Here is a 16,413-nt window from a genome sequence, read left to right on the forward strand (position 1 = left end):
GAGAGATTAACATTGATCATCTTTCACTTCATTTCAATCATTATTTAGTTCTGACACTTTGGCTCATTAATTATCAAGAGAAAAGATGAGGAGTAATGTGTGTGTATTCCAGGACTGTATGATCTGTATTTAATGGACAATTAAGCTGTTAATTTCTGTGTCATGTTTGAGATACTGTTTTGAGAACTGATGTCTGCGGCTGCTTTTATCAGCGTTAGTTAAGTTAAGTAAAAAAGCTAACAAGTAATGAAGAAATATTTTTCCCAGTACAAACTTGGAAATATTATGGTGTGATCACTATAAAGAGTTCAAAGAAGGATAAAGAAAAATCGAGTTGTGTATAAGCTCCACTACTCAGAGATAATTGCTTGACATTTATGTGTATTTCCATCTCATGTGTTCTATATATACATATAAATGTTGTGTGTATGTGTACTTTAAAAAATGTTGGAGCCATTTTTATTTTTTCTGTTTTATCCCTACTTGTATTTTTCTATGTCCTTGAGTTTTAAATATAATAATATATAGTAAAATAATGTTTCTCTTGTGCTGAAGTATAGTATGATGTAGGATGATGGTCGTTGTGATGTGGACACAGGGAAGAATAGAAGCATTTTATTTTTTATGTGGTTTAATGACGTCTTAAACATCTGTCCTGTGGAGTCAAATTGATTTATTTAATTTCTTTAATATGCTATAGGATTTCCTAAGCCTCAGATATTTCTTTAATTTAATAAGCTATTTCTCACTTGCAAATTTGGTTTCAAAACAAGAGAAATGAATTAGGTATTTTAGGATGATAAGCAGTACAGATAAGGACGTAACTGGGATTAGGAGCAAGAAGCTCTTTCTGGCCTTGAAATGAGATCTTCACTGGGTTACTTAAGCCATCAGCATCTTTGCTTGGTTATCTGTATGGCAAGTGTAATACATCTGCACTTCAAGATTGGATAATAGATGTGAAAGGCATTATGCTTTCTCAAATTTTTATCAAAATACAAAGCATATGCTGTTATACTGACTAAGTTATGCCTTGCAGAGAAACAAAACTCTGGATCTCCCATGCTACTGGGAGTAAGGAATAACATCAAGAAAGGAAACTTCATTGTCCCAAAGTCTTATTTTTAACCATTAGTTGCATCTTAATCCTGCTGTTGTATTTTTCACTGACCTACTGTCAGGGAACAGAATAGAACCACAGAACTCATATTTTTTCTAAATTCCTCAGTTGCAATCTGGTACCCATCTGAATAAGTACAGGAAGTTTCAAAATCCAGGCAGGCCATTCAAGAAAGGAAGGAAAACAAATGACTGAATAATCCCCCAAGTGGAATATCAGCTTCTAAAGAGAAGAAATACAGCTCCTAAAAGAAGGAAGTACTTCTTTTGTGCAATGCAGATGCTTTATCCTCTGAGCCACCAGGGAAGCCCCCCAATAGACATTACTATATGTGACTAAGGTATGCCATTTCTAAGCAGGGGTTGTGTAGCTCCTGTATCAAGGAGCATCTTGGGCAGGGTCATGTCATATTCATCAGGAATCCCCAGTGTCCAGCCCGTGCCTGGAGTACGCTCTGTCCTTACTTAAGCTTTGTCGAATGACCAGCTGTAGCACCTCAGAGTTCTTAAGCGGCTTTAGCATTTATTTAGTACTTACCTTATGTCATCAACTCTCTCAATAATCCTACTTTACAAATGAAGAAAAGTGGTTTCAGAGAGGTTGAATGACTAGGTTTCTCTCATTTCTGGCCTCTGGGCACCCAGACCTACGGGGTCCAAACCCCACAGTTCCCCGGAAGTAGAGCTCCTGCTTTTGCAGGGACCATTGGGAATGGTGTCTGTTCCTCAAAGGGAATTGCTACTCAGATTGCAATTCCTTTCCTGCAAGTTCGAGGTTTCCTAGGTTTCTTATAAATCAACTGAGTGTATAAGAAAATGTCTCTTGGGAATTCTCTTGTGGTCCAGTGGTTAAAACTCAGCACTTTCACTGCCGAGGGCCCGGGGTTCAATCCCTAGTCGGGGGACTAAGATCCCATAAGTTGTGTGGTGCAGCCAAAAAAGAAAAAGAAAATGTCTCTCACAGTGATAGGTATTTAGCAAGTGTTGAATAACTAATGAATATGACTAGAAAGTAATGGAGAGATTTTCAGGTATCATCTCTAGACTCTGTCTGTGCTCTTCAGGCTCCTTCTGTTGATTTATTGATTGACATGTGTAGCACCTTTGTTAGAGCTGTCTTAAAAGCACATTTATCTGGCATCTGGTTACATATGATTTTCTTTTTTAACACCGTAGATTCTTACCACATTTCTCTGCTAGTTCTGAAGACTGACGTCATATATATACGTATATATATATATTTTTTTTTTCAGTGCTTTATCCCTCAGCATTTAGCTGAGAGCCTGACACGGGAAGAGATGCTCATTAGTTGTATGTTTGAATAAAGAAATAATGAATAAGAGAATGAACTATTTGTTATTAAATCTATCTTGTGCCATTTGATGCTGTTGAAATAAAGCACAACATAAAATGGTAACTTTGTCTGTCTTTAAGAGTTGAACTTTTTCAAGGATAGAGTTTAGAACACAGTAGGCATTTAATGAAAGTCAGACATAGAGGCTAAAATAAAAACACCCCAAATTTAGTTCTCGCCATCCCCACCTCATTACTTGGGATTTGGGGAGGCTGCTATTTTATAGCAGTACCGAAGTGTGTTACCTTTGCCTTTCTTGGGTGCTGCTTCCTTGCCCATCCTCGGTGCTGGCTGAACTTCCTTCCTATATTGGGGTAGGTGTGGATACTCTTTGCCATACTGCATGTGGGGCAGCTCCTTGCCCACGTTCAGGCCATCTTTGCCCAAAGGCATATGAGGTACTTGCTGGCCCAGGGGCTGGTACTGCGGAATTTGCGGTGGGATCTGAGCGGGAATTTGAGGTGGCAGTGGCTTGATTCCATAGTAGGCACCAGCTTGGATGAGCCGGATGGAGCCCACGGAAAGGGTGAGCAGGACTCCCAGCAGCTGCAGAGGGGAAGGTGGTCCAGCCATCACCTGTGGAGGAAGACACGCACCAAGATGGTGAAAACCAGCCGGCCAGGTGACCAGAGTTAACTTGAGAAAGAAAAGGAAGCGTACGTAGTCTTTATCAGCAGAAACTCATGAGTGGAAGACAAATGAAAAGGAAAATGTCACCTTTTGATAGAAAACGAACAACATCCAGGAAAGAGTAGGATCTACCAAATGAAGGCAATTGGTGAGATTGTAGTCTATGGGTGGGGACTTTCCTGGTGGCTCAGTGGTAAAGAATCCGCTTCCCAATGTAGGACACGTGAGTTTGATCCCTGGTCCGGGAAGATGCCCTGGAGAAGGGAATGACAACCCATTCTAGTATTCTTGCCTGGAAAATTCCATGGACAGAGGAGCCTGGCGGGCTACAGTCCATAGGGTTGCAAAAGAGTCAGACACAACTTAGTGACTAAACAAAAACAGGCTATGGGGAGCCTGCTAGTTGTCTCCGAACATGACCTCAGCCTTTTTCCATAGTATTGGCACCTCTGACTCTAAGCTGGAGCGAAGCAAGCCTAGACCATAGATGTTTCATTTAGATGTGGCCACGTGACAAAATTCTGGCCTGTTGGGTGTAGTTGTAATGGGCACCAGCTTCCAAAAAGGCTGTAAAGGGGAGTGGACATGTCTTGGGCTATAGAGTGAAAACTGTGTATTAAGGATGGCAGAGCAAAAAGCTTGAAGAAATCTCAGCCTTGGTTGAACTTGGTGGGGTTATAAGCATGTGTAAAGGTTAAAGAGCAAACAAGGACGATAAAAACCAAAGACATCTTCTGAATTGGAAAGAAAGTACTTCATGTGACAGCCCCCAAATGTCATTAAAAAAAAAAAAAAACACCATTATAATTACATACACACAAGGATACCATTTCTTTCTTCTAATTGTGTACTGTGAAGTCATTTGTTTAGAATTCAGTTAATTTGACCTGGAGATCACTGAAGTTTAGCTTTGTACTATTATGAAAGAAAGGAGTTTTCAAAGCAAATTTGTTGCATAAATGAAAGATGTTTAACTACTCACAAGGATAAACTATTTTTAAGCCTTTTAATAGCACCCTTTGAAAATTAGTAATTAATAGAATAAATATAAATGCGGCTTATCTGTTTATTAAAAAGAGCTTGAGAAAACATCTGTTTGGAGACACCCGGGGCTGAAGATGAAACAGCCCAGGGAACTGCAGTTTTCACGAATTCCCACTAGAGGGCAAGTGTGATGCACATCAAAGTCAGCTCAATTACTCCCAGACCTAAAACCACACACAAAGCTTTGTTCTCATATCTCATTAAAGGACTTAAAACAGAGTGTCGTGGTAATGCTGCAGAGAGAGACAGACAGACAGGCACGGAGAGGAGGGGTGGGGGGCTGGAGGAGAAGTGGCAAGTTTCTCACAATGTTTAATGTAAATATCTTCTGGAAAACTTTGAGTAAACTTGTGTCTACAAATTTTAATTTCCATTCTCCTGAGAGTTTGTTTTCTTTGCTTCTGCCTTACTTAATCCTGGATCTTAGTTTTCCACTTCTCAGAAAATGTGCATTGACAATGCAACATCTTATTCAAGTGTAATGCTGAGAGTGTGAACAGACTATAGAACTGATTAATAAAAAGCACCTAACAAAATATTTAATAAGAACCTTTACCACTAAATTCATTGCATTACAATTTTTTAAAATATACTAATCATTTCTCCCCCTTCAGGGGGGAAAAAAATGAAGAAATATCTGTCAGCAAAAAGATTTATAAAACTTTCTCCATTTCATAAATCAGAATAGTCTTTAAGAACTATTTGTTTCAAGTGTACTATAAATGGGAGAAGACAGAAAGCTGTTATTTTATGTCCTTATAAGAATGATTAATTATTATAAACCATTTAGAAAGAGTCACAAAATTAATATTGATTTATACTTGGTAATAGTCAAATTTATTTTAGATGAAAAAAGAACATCTGTTCTAAGTACTCAACAACGGCTTATTGAGTACTTAGCAGACACAGTGAGATACCTGTCCATGGATGACAAAGATAACTATAATATGGTCAATAAGTCCTGCCATCAAGAAACTTATACTGTTTTAGTAGGAGTGACAGATGTGTAACCTATTAATGAGTAGCAAAGGATATCAGGAAAAAGTAAATTTTCCTCTCACTTTTGTTCTTTAGTGTCTAAAATCCCTTCCTTTTGAAGTAACATTTTCCTTTGTATTTTCCCAGAGATAATCTGTGAAGATGCACATTTAATATGCACCCATTTAAGACAAACTACACTTATTCTACACACCACTATTCCTTACATTTTTCATGCAGAAGACCATAAATTCATCATAGTTTTGTGTATCTGAACAGATACGTTCAGCTTCTTCTTTTGTTAAAAATGAGACTCAATTGTTTTCTAAGCCCCATCTGATTCTAACATTCAATGTCTCGGGTAGTCATTAGAGAGTTGACAATGGTAATCCATACTAGAAATAACATGGTAATATCTGGTGATGTGTAACTTGGGACTTAATTCTACCTTTGGTCGTTAATGAGTTTCATTATTAAACCCTAAACTTGTTCTTTGTAATAAGTTAGCATGCCTGGTCCTTTACCTTTCCTTCAATTCAGTGAATGTGTTGGATTTACTTAATAATCTTCAAACCAGGACAGCCTAATGAAACACTGGAGAATTGGAAAGGGGCGAATTCCTAGAAGAAAGCCAGATGAATATCAAAGGCCCACTGGAATTCTGCTCGACTATGATTATTTCCTCTCACAGACTTGGCCTGTTTCTGCTGAAAACCACCCCTTTTGGTCTGCCATCTGCCATTTCTCTGGATCTTTATTTAAATAAACTTCGTTCAGTTTTAGTGCGAATATTTACATAGGGGCCCTGGTTAGAATTTAGCACTTGACTTATCCTTCCTCATTTCCCTCTTGTCCCTGAGGGTATTTTTGGTGGTCAGAGTATTGTGGAGGTTCTCTCCAGATCACTCAAAAGAACATCAGACTTGTGTAACGCTGTACAAGCACCTGGTAGGAAGAGGGAGCCTCAGAATTCCTGCTGGGAAGAAACGGTGGTAGTGGGTTTTCTTGCCTCTTCCCCGCCCCCACAAGGATGTAGAACACAAGAATCCTGTGAGTTCTATTTGATGTTTTCTTGGATTTCTATTTGGAAACTGATATGTGGTGTGTGTGCACGTGAGCATGAACATACATGCTGTGTGTGGACACTGGATTTTTGCCAGCCAGGCAGACTTAGTGATGGGTGTCATGTTATACATTGTAGAAGAAGCCCAAAGACCATGAGCTGAGGTGTAGCTTTGCCATTCTCCATGTTCATGACTTTCTGCAAGTCCCTTATCTTCACTGCGTCTCACTTTCTCTGTCTATAAAACAGAAATTATGATCTCTGCCTCTCCCACAGCAATGTTGAAGGGCATACATGATAATATGAATTCTTTGTAGGGCAAAAAGCACTATTCACATTTAAGTTATTATTAATGGAGTGTGACCAAAGAGACAAATCAAAACCAACTGAAACGTCAAAGACTTTCAAAGAAAGATGCTAGCCAAAGTAAATGTGAGGTTAACTGCAATAATGATAAACCTAACATGAAGAAAACAATAATGGCCATTAAAATGTACTTGTTAAAAATGGGAAAACAGAACAGCTGAACCAAGACAGTTATTCATTCTGGGGTGGGAGTTGCCAGTCCTAACATTCTGAACAGCCCTAAATGCTTCCCTATATTTGGGCTGGGCTGCTGCAGAGAGTTTCAGTTTCCTCATGTGAAACTTGCAATGTAAATAACAGAATAGCGTGATCTGTATTATTTTAGACACTCTTCAGCATTTTCTTAGGACGTTGATCCTCATGAGATTATGGCTTGCTGTCCGAAAGAATGTTTAAGTATTTAAGCCTTCAAGTTCAGTTCAGTCGCTCAGTCGTGCCTGACTCTTTGCGATCCAACGGGCTGCAGCATGCCAGGCTTCCCTGTCCATCACCAACTCCTGGAGCTTGCTCAAACTCATGTCCATAGAGTTGGTGATGCCATCCAACCATCTCATCAATCCTTGTGCTAAATCCAACTCTCCCTTTCCCATGGACAACTTTCCCTTTCCCAGCATGTCTGTATGTGTATGTATGCGTGTCCATGTCCTCTGTGGTGCGGACTAGCCTTCTCTCATTCTGCTCCCAGTTGGTGTTCCTCTATGCCCTCTACTCACCCTGTCACACAGGGTTTGTAGTTCCTCAAGCCTTCAGATTCACACCTAAAAAGGGGAAAGTCAAGCAGCACCCTACGCCTCCAATATTCAACAGGATTGTTTAGAAAATTCTCTCATGGTTGATTACACTTCTCGGGGCAATTCATTCACTACATATGGATATTTATGAGACAGCTACTAATCATTACAAACTGCTTGGAGATTGAAGAAAGAGAAGTGAATTATAGAGGTAAGTCCCTGATCTCATGAATGCACAGTCTAGCCTGGGGAGACATGTAATTAACAAGTTAAAAATAAGTTTTGTAATCTCAAGATTTTGGGGCTTCCCTGGTGGCTCAGTGGTAAAGAATTAGCCTACATTTCAGGAGATGTGGGTTTGATCCCTGGGTCAGGAAGATCCCTTGGAAGAGGAAATGGCAACCTACTCCAGTATTCTTGCCCGGAAAATACCACAGACAGGGCTATAGGCCGTGGGGTCGCAAAGAGTCAGACATGACTAAGCAACTAAACAGCAACACAACAACCTCAGATTTAAATGCTGTGAAGAAAACAAAGAACGGGAAAGGGTGTGAGATTGCCTTGGGGAGGCAGATGCTGTTTTGGAAGGGTGATAGGGTAAGACATGTCTGAGGAAGTAAGTTTTGGATAGAGGTGTGAGGATTCAAAGTTTTATTTATCTCTCTTTAAACACAATACTGGGGAAAAAAGAGTCCTATTAGTTACCAGAGATAGCTATATTAATTACAAGGTAGTCTTATACAACATTCATTAATGTAAACCCCTGTTTCAAAACTATTCCTCGTCTATGTCAGTCATCATTTTGACCTCTTTATTTAGGGTATTCTGTTCTCTCTAGAGGATTCTTATTCTATTTTTTTTTTTTTTTTTTGCTGTGCCAGGGCTTAGTTTTTTGCTTAGCACTTGGGATCTCTGTTCTTCATTGTGGCATGTGGAGTCTTTAGTTGCAGCTCACGAACTGTTTTAGTTGCGGCATGTGGGATCTAGTTCCCTGAGCAGGGATCGAACCCGAGCTCCCTGCACTGGGAGCATGAAGTCCTAGCCACTGGACCACCAGGGAAATCCCCAATCCTTATTCTTTTTAAATCCCTCTCCAGATTTCAGCCCAACTGTATTGGTTTGCTGGGGCTACAATAACAAAGGACCCCAGACTGAGTGACTGAGACAACAGAAATGTATTTCCTCACAATTCTGGAGGCTAGAAATCCAAGATAAAGGTATTGGCAGGGTGAGTTTCTTCTGAGGCATCTCTCCTTGGCTTGTAGATGACTGTCTACTCCCTGTGTCTTCACCTGCTCTTTCCTCTAATGTGTCTGTGTCTTAATCTCCTCTTCGTATAAGAACACCAGTCATGAGATTAGGGCCCACCCGTTTGGCCTCATTTTAACTTAATTTCCTCTTAAAGACCCTATCTCCAAATGCAGTCATGTTCTGAAGTATGGAAAATTAAGACTTTAGTATATTCCCCTCTTTTCAGGGGGACACAGCTCAGCCCATAACACGTGTAATTCCTCTGTCGGCTCAATGCCTGCCTCTTCTGTAAAGTCTTCCCTACCTACCTCCTCAGACATCATTATTCTACTAGCACTATTGAAAGTTTAACAAAGTTAAATGCAGTCCTAACCAACGTTATGCTTTTCTCTATTTTTTTCCACTAGACCTCAATATGATTGCGTTTCCTGAGAACAGGGAAAATGTGTGATATTCTTTGACTTCCTCAATATTTATCGATGAATCCTTACAATCAAAACTTGCAGTGTTGATAGGGGCTTTGCTGCTGCTGCTGCTAAGTTGCTTCAGTCGTGTCCAACTCTGTGCGACCCCATAGACGGCAGCCCACTAGGCTTCCCCGTCCCTGGGATTCTCCAGGCAAGAACACTGGAGTGGGTTGCCATTTCCTTCTCCAATGCATGAAAGTGAAAAGTGAAAGTGAAGTCGCTCAGTTGTGTCCAACTCTTAGCGACCCCATGGGCTGCAGCCTACCAGGCTCCTCCGGCCATGGGATTTTTTAGGCAAAAGTACTGGAGTGGGGTGCCATTGCCTTCTCCGGAAAGAGGCTTTAGAAAATATCAAATTCAGCCTCACTCCCAGTTTGGAATCCTTCCTACAACAGTTGTTGACAGAAGGCTTGCATGTTTCCTATTTGAATGTTAATTGTGATGGAAATATTCCTGAGGCAGCTGACCACCTTCTTGTGCAGCTTTTTTTTTTTTTTTTGCAATTTTTATTATCTGAACAGCTTGTAGGGGAGACCTACCTTTTTTGATTCATAACTGGCTTGCACAGGTAGCTTACTTTTAGTGAGGGGTAGAGAAGGCTGAAAAAAAATGTATCCCCAAATTGGCTAAAGCAAAAGATAGATGGTCACATGATCTTTTATTGCCATGCCAATAAACCCACCTTAGGGTCATCAAAGTAGGGATATGTAACTTATTGCACAATTTATTAGTATTACAGGACATTAACAATTCTATGTTGAATAAACCAACTCAGGTTATGGTTTTGTTGCCCTTTAGAATATTAAAGGGCATATTGGAGAAGGCAATGGCACCCCACTCCAGTACTCTTGCCTGGAAAATCCCATGGATGGAGGAGCCTGGTGGGCTGCAGTTCACGGGGTCGCTAAGAGTTGGACACAACTGAGCTACTTCACTTTCACTTTTCACTTTCATGCATTGGAGAAGGAAATGGCAACCCACTCCAGTGTTCTTGCCTGGAGATCCCAGGGACGGTGGAGCCTGGTGGGCTGCCGTCTATGGGGTCGCACAGAGTCGGACGTGACTGAAGCGACTTAGCAGCAGCAGAATATTAACCAGTTTTGGTTAACATTCTAATATTAACCAGTATTCTAATGCTAATTTTGTCAAATTTAACATTATCTCAGCATATTTTTTATCTGCTCATTACAATGAAAAATGTAGAGTTTTAATATTTTATTTCAAATTGACTGTCCTTATTTAAAATGTTGACATATTCATGTACAAACGAAAATTGTGTTTTTAACATTTTGAGGATTATGCTTTGATGGGGATACAAATTACACAAAAACACAAATGTATGGTGTGTTGGGTGATATGGAGGAAAACAAAAGAGAGGGTGGTACAGATGTTGAGATGTTACTGTAGAAATTGAGCCTTCTGCACTTGGATGGGCTGGCACCTGGGTTTTAAAGAAAGATAGAAACAATACTAACAGAGGTACAGAGAGTTGCCTGGTTTGGAAGTCTGGAGGCCGTTGTGATTGCTGCATGACAAAGAGAGGAAAGAGGATCTCCAGGGGAGGAAGAGTCAAGACAGGAAAACATCATTTCAACTGAGCTCTTCTTGTTTATAATAGGATACCTATTATAAAATCCCTCCTTCATGTCCTCAGAGATGAAGAGACTCTTCTGTCTTTTTAAAAAAAAACTTTAATTTTGTATTGGGGTATAGCTGAATTTTACCTTTTCATACTGTTCATGGGGTTCTCAAACCAGTCAATCCTAAAGAAATCAGTCCTGACTACTCATTGGAAGGACTGATGCTGAAGCTGAAACTTCAGTACTTTGGCCACCTGATGCGAAGAACTGACTCATCAGAAAAGACCTTGATGCTGGGAAAGATTGAGGGCGGGAGAAGGGGACGACAGAGGATGAGATGGTTGGATGGCATCACTGACTTGATGGACATGAGTTTGAGTAAACTTTGGGAGTTGGTGATGGACAGGGAAGGCTGGCGTGCTGCAGTCCACAGGGTTGCAAAGAGTCGGACTGAGTAACTGAACTGAACTGAAATGATAGCTGTATTAACAACTTATTATGTATTACATTGTATTATGTATTAACAGAAGAGCTGACTCATTGGAAAAGACTCTGATGCTGGAAGGGATTGGGGGCAGGAGGAGAAGGGGACGACAGAGGATGAGATGGCTGGATGGCATCACTGACTCGATGGACGTGAGTCTGAGTGAACTCCGGGAGTTGGTGATGGACAGGGAGGCCTGGCGTGCTGCAATTCATGGGGTTGCGAAGAGTCGGACACGACTGAGCGACTGAACGGAACTGAACTGATCGACAAACAATGTTGTGATAGTTTTAGGTGAATAGTGAAGGAACTTGGCCATACATATACATTCTCCCCCTGAATTCACCTCCCATCCAGGCTGCCACATAACACTGAGCAGAGATCCATGCAATTGGTCCTTGTTGGTTATCCATTTTAAATATAGCAGTATGTACACACTCATCCCAAACTCCCTAACTATTCCTTTCTTCATCCTTTCCCCCAGCAACCATAAGTTCATTCTCTAAGTCTGTGAGTCCCTTTTTGAAATTCTTATTCTTCTGATGATACCTTCAAAAAACCTAATTCTTTGGGGGGAATGGATTTTTGAGGGTAGGCATCTGGTTCTGTCACTTCATGGGAAATAGATAGGGAAACAGTGGAAACAGAGTCAGACTTTATTTTTGGGGGGCTCCAAAATCACTGCAGATGGTGATTGCAGCCATGAAATTAAGACACTTACTTCTTGGAAGGAAAGTTATGACCAATCTAGATAGCATATTCAAAAGCAGAGACATTACTTTGCCAACAAAGGTCCGTCTAGTCAAGGCTATGGTTTTTCCTTTGGTCATGTATGGATGTGAGAGTTGGATGTGAAGAAAGCTGAGTGCCGAAGAATTGATGCTTTTGAACTGTGGTGTTGGAGAAGACTCTTGAGAGTCCCTTGGACTGCAAGGAGATCCAACCAGTCCATTCTGAAGGAGATCAGTCCTGGGTGTTCATTGGAAGGACTGATGCTGAGGCTGAAACTCCAATACTTTGGCCTCCTCACGTGAAGAGTTGACTCATTGGAAAAGAACCTGATGCTGGGAGGGATTGGGGGCAGGAGGAGAAGGGGACGACAGAGGATGAGATGGCTGGATGGCATCACCAACTCGATGCACATGAGTTTGTGTGAACTCCGGGAGTTGGTGATGGATGGGGAGGCCTGGCGTGCTGCGATTCATGAGGTTGCAAAGAGTCAGACACGACTGAGTGACTGAACTGAACTGAACTGAGACAAACAGTTCAGAACTGCTCCATATTAGCACTGGACAAAATCAGTGACTATATTTGAGAAAACCAGAACTGAAGAATGGTTGGGGGAAGAAAGAAAATAAACATCCACGTTATAATAATATTAGCTACGTTTTTAAGCACTTACTTTATGCCAGTCCCATGAACATACTTCAGATACATTTCACTAATCTTTCATCTATTTACTAGGCCTTTTTTTAATGCTAACCTCTTTCATATGGTATCTCCCCATCCTGTATTCATATATTAATAGTTGATTATTTTACTGAAATTCAAGACTGTTACATTCCAAGTTAGAAAGTTTAAATTCTTACTTGAAAAGAGACAAATATCATATGATATCACTTATGTATGAAAACTAAAAAGTGATACAAATAAGCTTTTTTACAAAACAGAAATAGACTCAGACAGAAAACAAATTTATGTTTACCAAAGGGGAACAAGGGGAGGGGATAAATTAGGAGTTTGGAATTAAAATATATACACAACTATATATAAAGTAGATAACCAACAAGGAACTCCTGTATAGTACAGGGAGCTATACTAAGTATCTTTAATAACCTATAAAGGAAAGGAACCTCAAAAATAATATAATATATATATTATATATATATACATGTAAATTATATATAAATTATATACATATAAATATAAATAAACTGAATCATTTTGCTACACACCTAAAACTAACACAACATTGTAAATCAACTATATTTCAATAAAATTTTTAAAAAGTATTTCTTATTTGATTATTGTTAGGAGATTCATCAATATATTAAATAACCAGGTACAGATCTAACTATATTTCCACTTCTCTCCATCTTGTCCTCCAAATTCCAAGGCTGCCTTTTTCATTGAAATAAAGAGTTTCCCTATTATATAGTTTAAGATCCTGGACTAGATCCCTTTTTGCTTTCTGGACTAGGGACACAAGCTTGGGAGGTATTAATAACAGCAAGGTGAATATGCTGAGATGGAACCCAGAGAAACTAAACCATCACATATTAGTTATCAATCCAGTAGAGGCAGTGGGCAGAAAATCCAATAAGCATTCATTAGTTTTAGTCAATCTGCCCAATTATACGGACTGATACATATATAAAACTGAACTTGAATATGTGCCTCACTGATGAATCCTGAATCTACTATAATTAAGCGGAGCCAACAATCCCACCTACTAGCCATAGGCAGAGCGTGACCTCTCTGGACTTAGAACTTGAGATGTCAATTAGGTTGTGTCCTTTGCCCTAGAAATGGGCCACCCACATAACCCCTCTGAAACGATGGCCAACCACCACATTCCACAAGTCCTCCAGAAGAGATTTCACAACCTTCGCAAATAACCAACTGCAGGCTTCACAGACCTGCATTTCCTAACATCTAATCTGAATCTTACTTGCTGAACTTTAAACTCATTTCCTCTTTTGTATTCTCAAAGGAGGTGGGAAACATCTGGAGAAAATTTTTCTTAAAATAATAGCTCACATACTTGAAGTCTGCAATTAACTCCTTTTGTTTCTCTAACTGGGATCACGTCAGCTGCCAAAGAGTTTCTAAAACACTTGAGAGAACCCCTAAAAGGGAAGTGCTAAAGCAGAATCCTGTCTTGTTTTGTTTAGCTTTTCTTCCCATAATGTGAAGACATCATCATTGATAGTACCTAAATGCTGGTTCTGACCTGAGCAAGTCACTACCCTAAGTGGGCAGCCATTTCCTCATTTGCAGAATCGGGACACTAGCTAGATGGTCTCAAGTTTCCCTCTAGCCCTAAAATGCTAGGGTAGCTGTGAACCTGAATAACAAGTCCACACTTCATGGACAAATGCTCTCATGAAGGTGCATGCTTAAGCCTTTTGCATGTCATCTCACACATCTGGTTACTTTTCAGTATTTTACTCTCCTCATCTTCTTACAGGTGAAGATGGAGCAGGAAGAGTTTGAAGAGCCCCCTGCAAGTATCCCTCTGATGAAATAAGCTATACCTGACAAGAAACCAAAGAAAGAACCTAAATAAGAAATAACATTTACAGAGAAGACAGTGGTTTATAACTTTTTAATACCATATTCAAAGATTTACTAAAAATGAAAGCTTAATGAGGAATCTTTAAAAAAGTGGCTATAAATGAAAAAAACCTTTTTATAATATAATAGGCTCAAAATGTCCCCTAGAGTCCCTCAGCAAGGATTGGTGTATGCCTCCTGTCATAGGAATGACAAATGAATACAAAGTATGTATCCCAGGAAGGAGAAGTAGGCAGTGAATAAGTATGACGTAGGAAAACGGAAGATCCAAAATTTAGAGGCAGGTCTTTAGCAGACAAAGAGGAGAGCTTCCCAGGAATAAAGCTTTCCCCATCCCATGAGCTGGGAATGTGTAGCAAGGCAAATTCCTTCCTGGTGTGACCCAAGAAGGGCTGGAAAGACCTCTACCATTCACACAAGCATCTTTCTGCCTTCTCTGCACTACTATGGTTTGTGTAAATGACACGATGTAAAATAATGTGATTTCAGGCCGTTGCAATGGAGAGACAAGTGTGAGGAAGTCTTTGCTGACGTAATCCATTGAACTGGACATTGTGAAAATATTTATCATGAGCAAATAACTATAATAATGTATTTTGTGAAATATAAATATCATGTACATGGAAGTACAAAGTTCCAGTTATGAGCTAAATAAGTTCACATGATAAATGCAATTAACACTGCTGTATGTTATGTGTGAAAGTCATTAGAGAAGTAAATCCTAAGAGCTCTGATCACAAGGAAAATTTTTTTTTTCTTTTATATCTTTATGAGATGATGAATGTTCACTCAGCCTCTGCAGGAATCATTTCATGATGTATGTAAATCAAATCATTGTGCTCTATACCTTAAACTTATACAGTACTGTGTGTCAATTATATCTCAGTAAAATTATAAGGAAAACAATGTAAATTTCATGGAACATTTGTTCACTGCAGACACCTTCATTTCATCCTGAACTCTTGTATAGACCAATGGGATTACAAATGAATTTTAACCAAACAAAATTCAGCAATGTCCTTGTCACATGCATAGTTAAAATTTGGTAGTTGTGGTAGAAGTTGTTCTTTATAAATAACATGAATGAGTTGAATAAAGTAAAATGAAAAAAATTATACTCATTCCCAAAATATCTAAGGCTACAGAGATTAGAAAGTTTAAACCAAGTTTGGTAAAAAGACAAAGGCATATATCTTGTTTCCTGAATGACCTTTTTCTGTGTCTTGAACTTGTAGAAGTTGGGGTCCTAGGGTAGCCTCTAGATGTAGGTCCTAGGGTAGCCTCTAGGTGTGAGTCCTGGAGTCACCTCTAGATGTGGGAGGGAGTGATTGGGAGGAAGAGCTGGCTTGTCTTTAGACTCCACCTTTTCCTGAGGAAGGCTGCCATATTAGAAGCTCCTGCCTTGTCTACTTTTCTGTAGTTCTGCATATTCTTCTAGATGCTTCACCATTGCTCAGCATCTTCCTCAAGAAAAGTTGAGAGATTAGGTGACACTCAAATGAGGTAGTTCTGGTCGAAGTTTTGAAAACTGAGAAAGTTGAAATATAAAGCGCAGCAGGGTCAGCTCCCAGCCAGCATGGGCACTCCCTGGAAGCAGGGGGCCGGGAGTGCTTTGCCACGCGGATGTTGCTCCCAGTGCTTTCCTAGGATGTTGGCAAAGAAGGACTGACAAGTACAGAAAGGTCTCCTGTCTCTGCCCCATTCTGGCTGGCACTTAGCATTTACTCTATCAGCACATCCAGAAGCTGAAGCAAGCAATTTCCCATGCTAGCGTTTTCTTTTTATTAACCAGCCATTATGGAAGTAGACTGCTCATTTTGGTATTTTTATAGGAAATTGTGAAATAAACAAAAATTCCCTCAACTGAGCAACAAATCCTAGCCTCTCCTATCTTTCATAATACTAAAATATTTATTAATGGAATTACTATATGGGTACACAGGTGTCTTCGTGGATAGAAAGCAAGAGATAGAGGACGTGAGGCAGCCAATTAACATTTTTTCCCCCACTTTTGAACTAGTGATTTAGGGGATTCAGTTGTTGAAGTCT

General features: G+C 39.8%; 1 protein-coding gene across 1 annotated transcript in view; it reads right to left on the reverse strand.

Moving 5' to 3' along the window:
• COL8A1 (collagen type VIII alpha 1 chain) overlaps positions 1 to 16,413 on the reverse strand; it is a 170,753-nt gene that overhangs the window by 4,672 nt on the left and 149,668 nt on the right. The window contains exon 3 of the mRNA XM_086410491.1: positions 2,719 to 3,049. Within this exon, the coding sequence (XP_086266617.1) occupies positions 2,719 to 3,046 (328 nt within the window). The 5' untranslated portion in view covers positions 3,047 to 3,049. The remainder of the gene's footprint in view (positions 1 to 2,718; positions 3,050 to 16,413) is intronic.

The sequence above is a fragment of the Bos grunniens genome, chromosome 1 (genome assembly GCF_055505025.1).
Source record: "Bos grunniens cultivar Pamir isolate PY7600 chromosome 1, Bosgru_T2T1.0, whole genome shotgun sequence".
Lineage (NCBI taxonomy): Eukaryota > Metazoa > Chordata > Mammalia > Artiodactyla > Bovidae > Bos > Bos grunniens.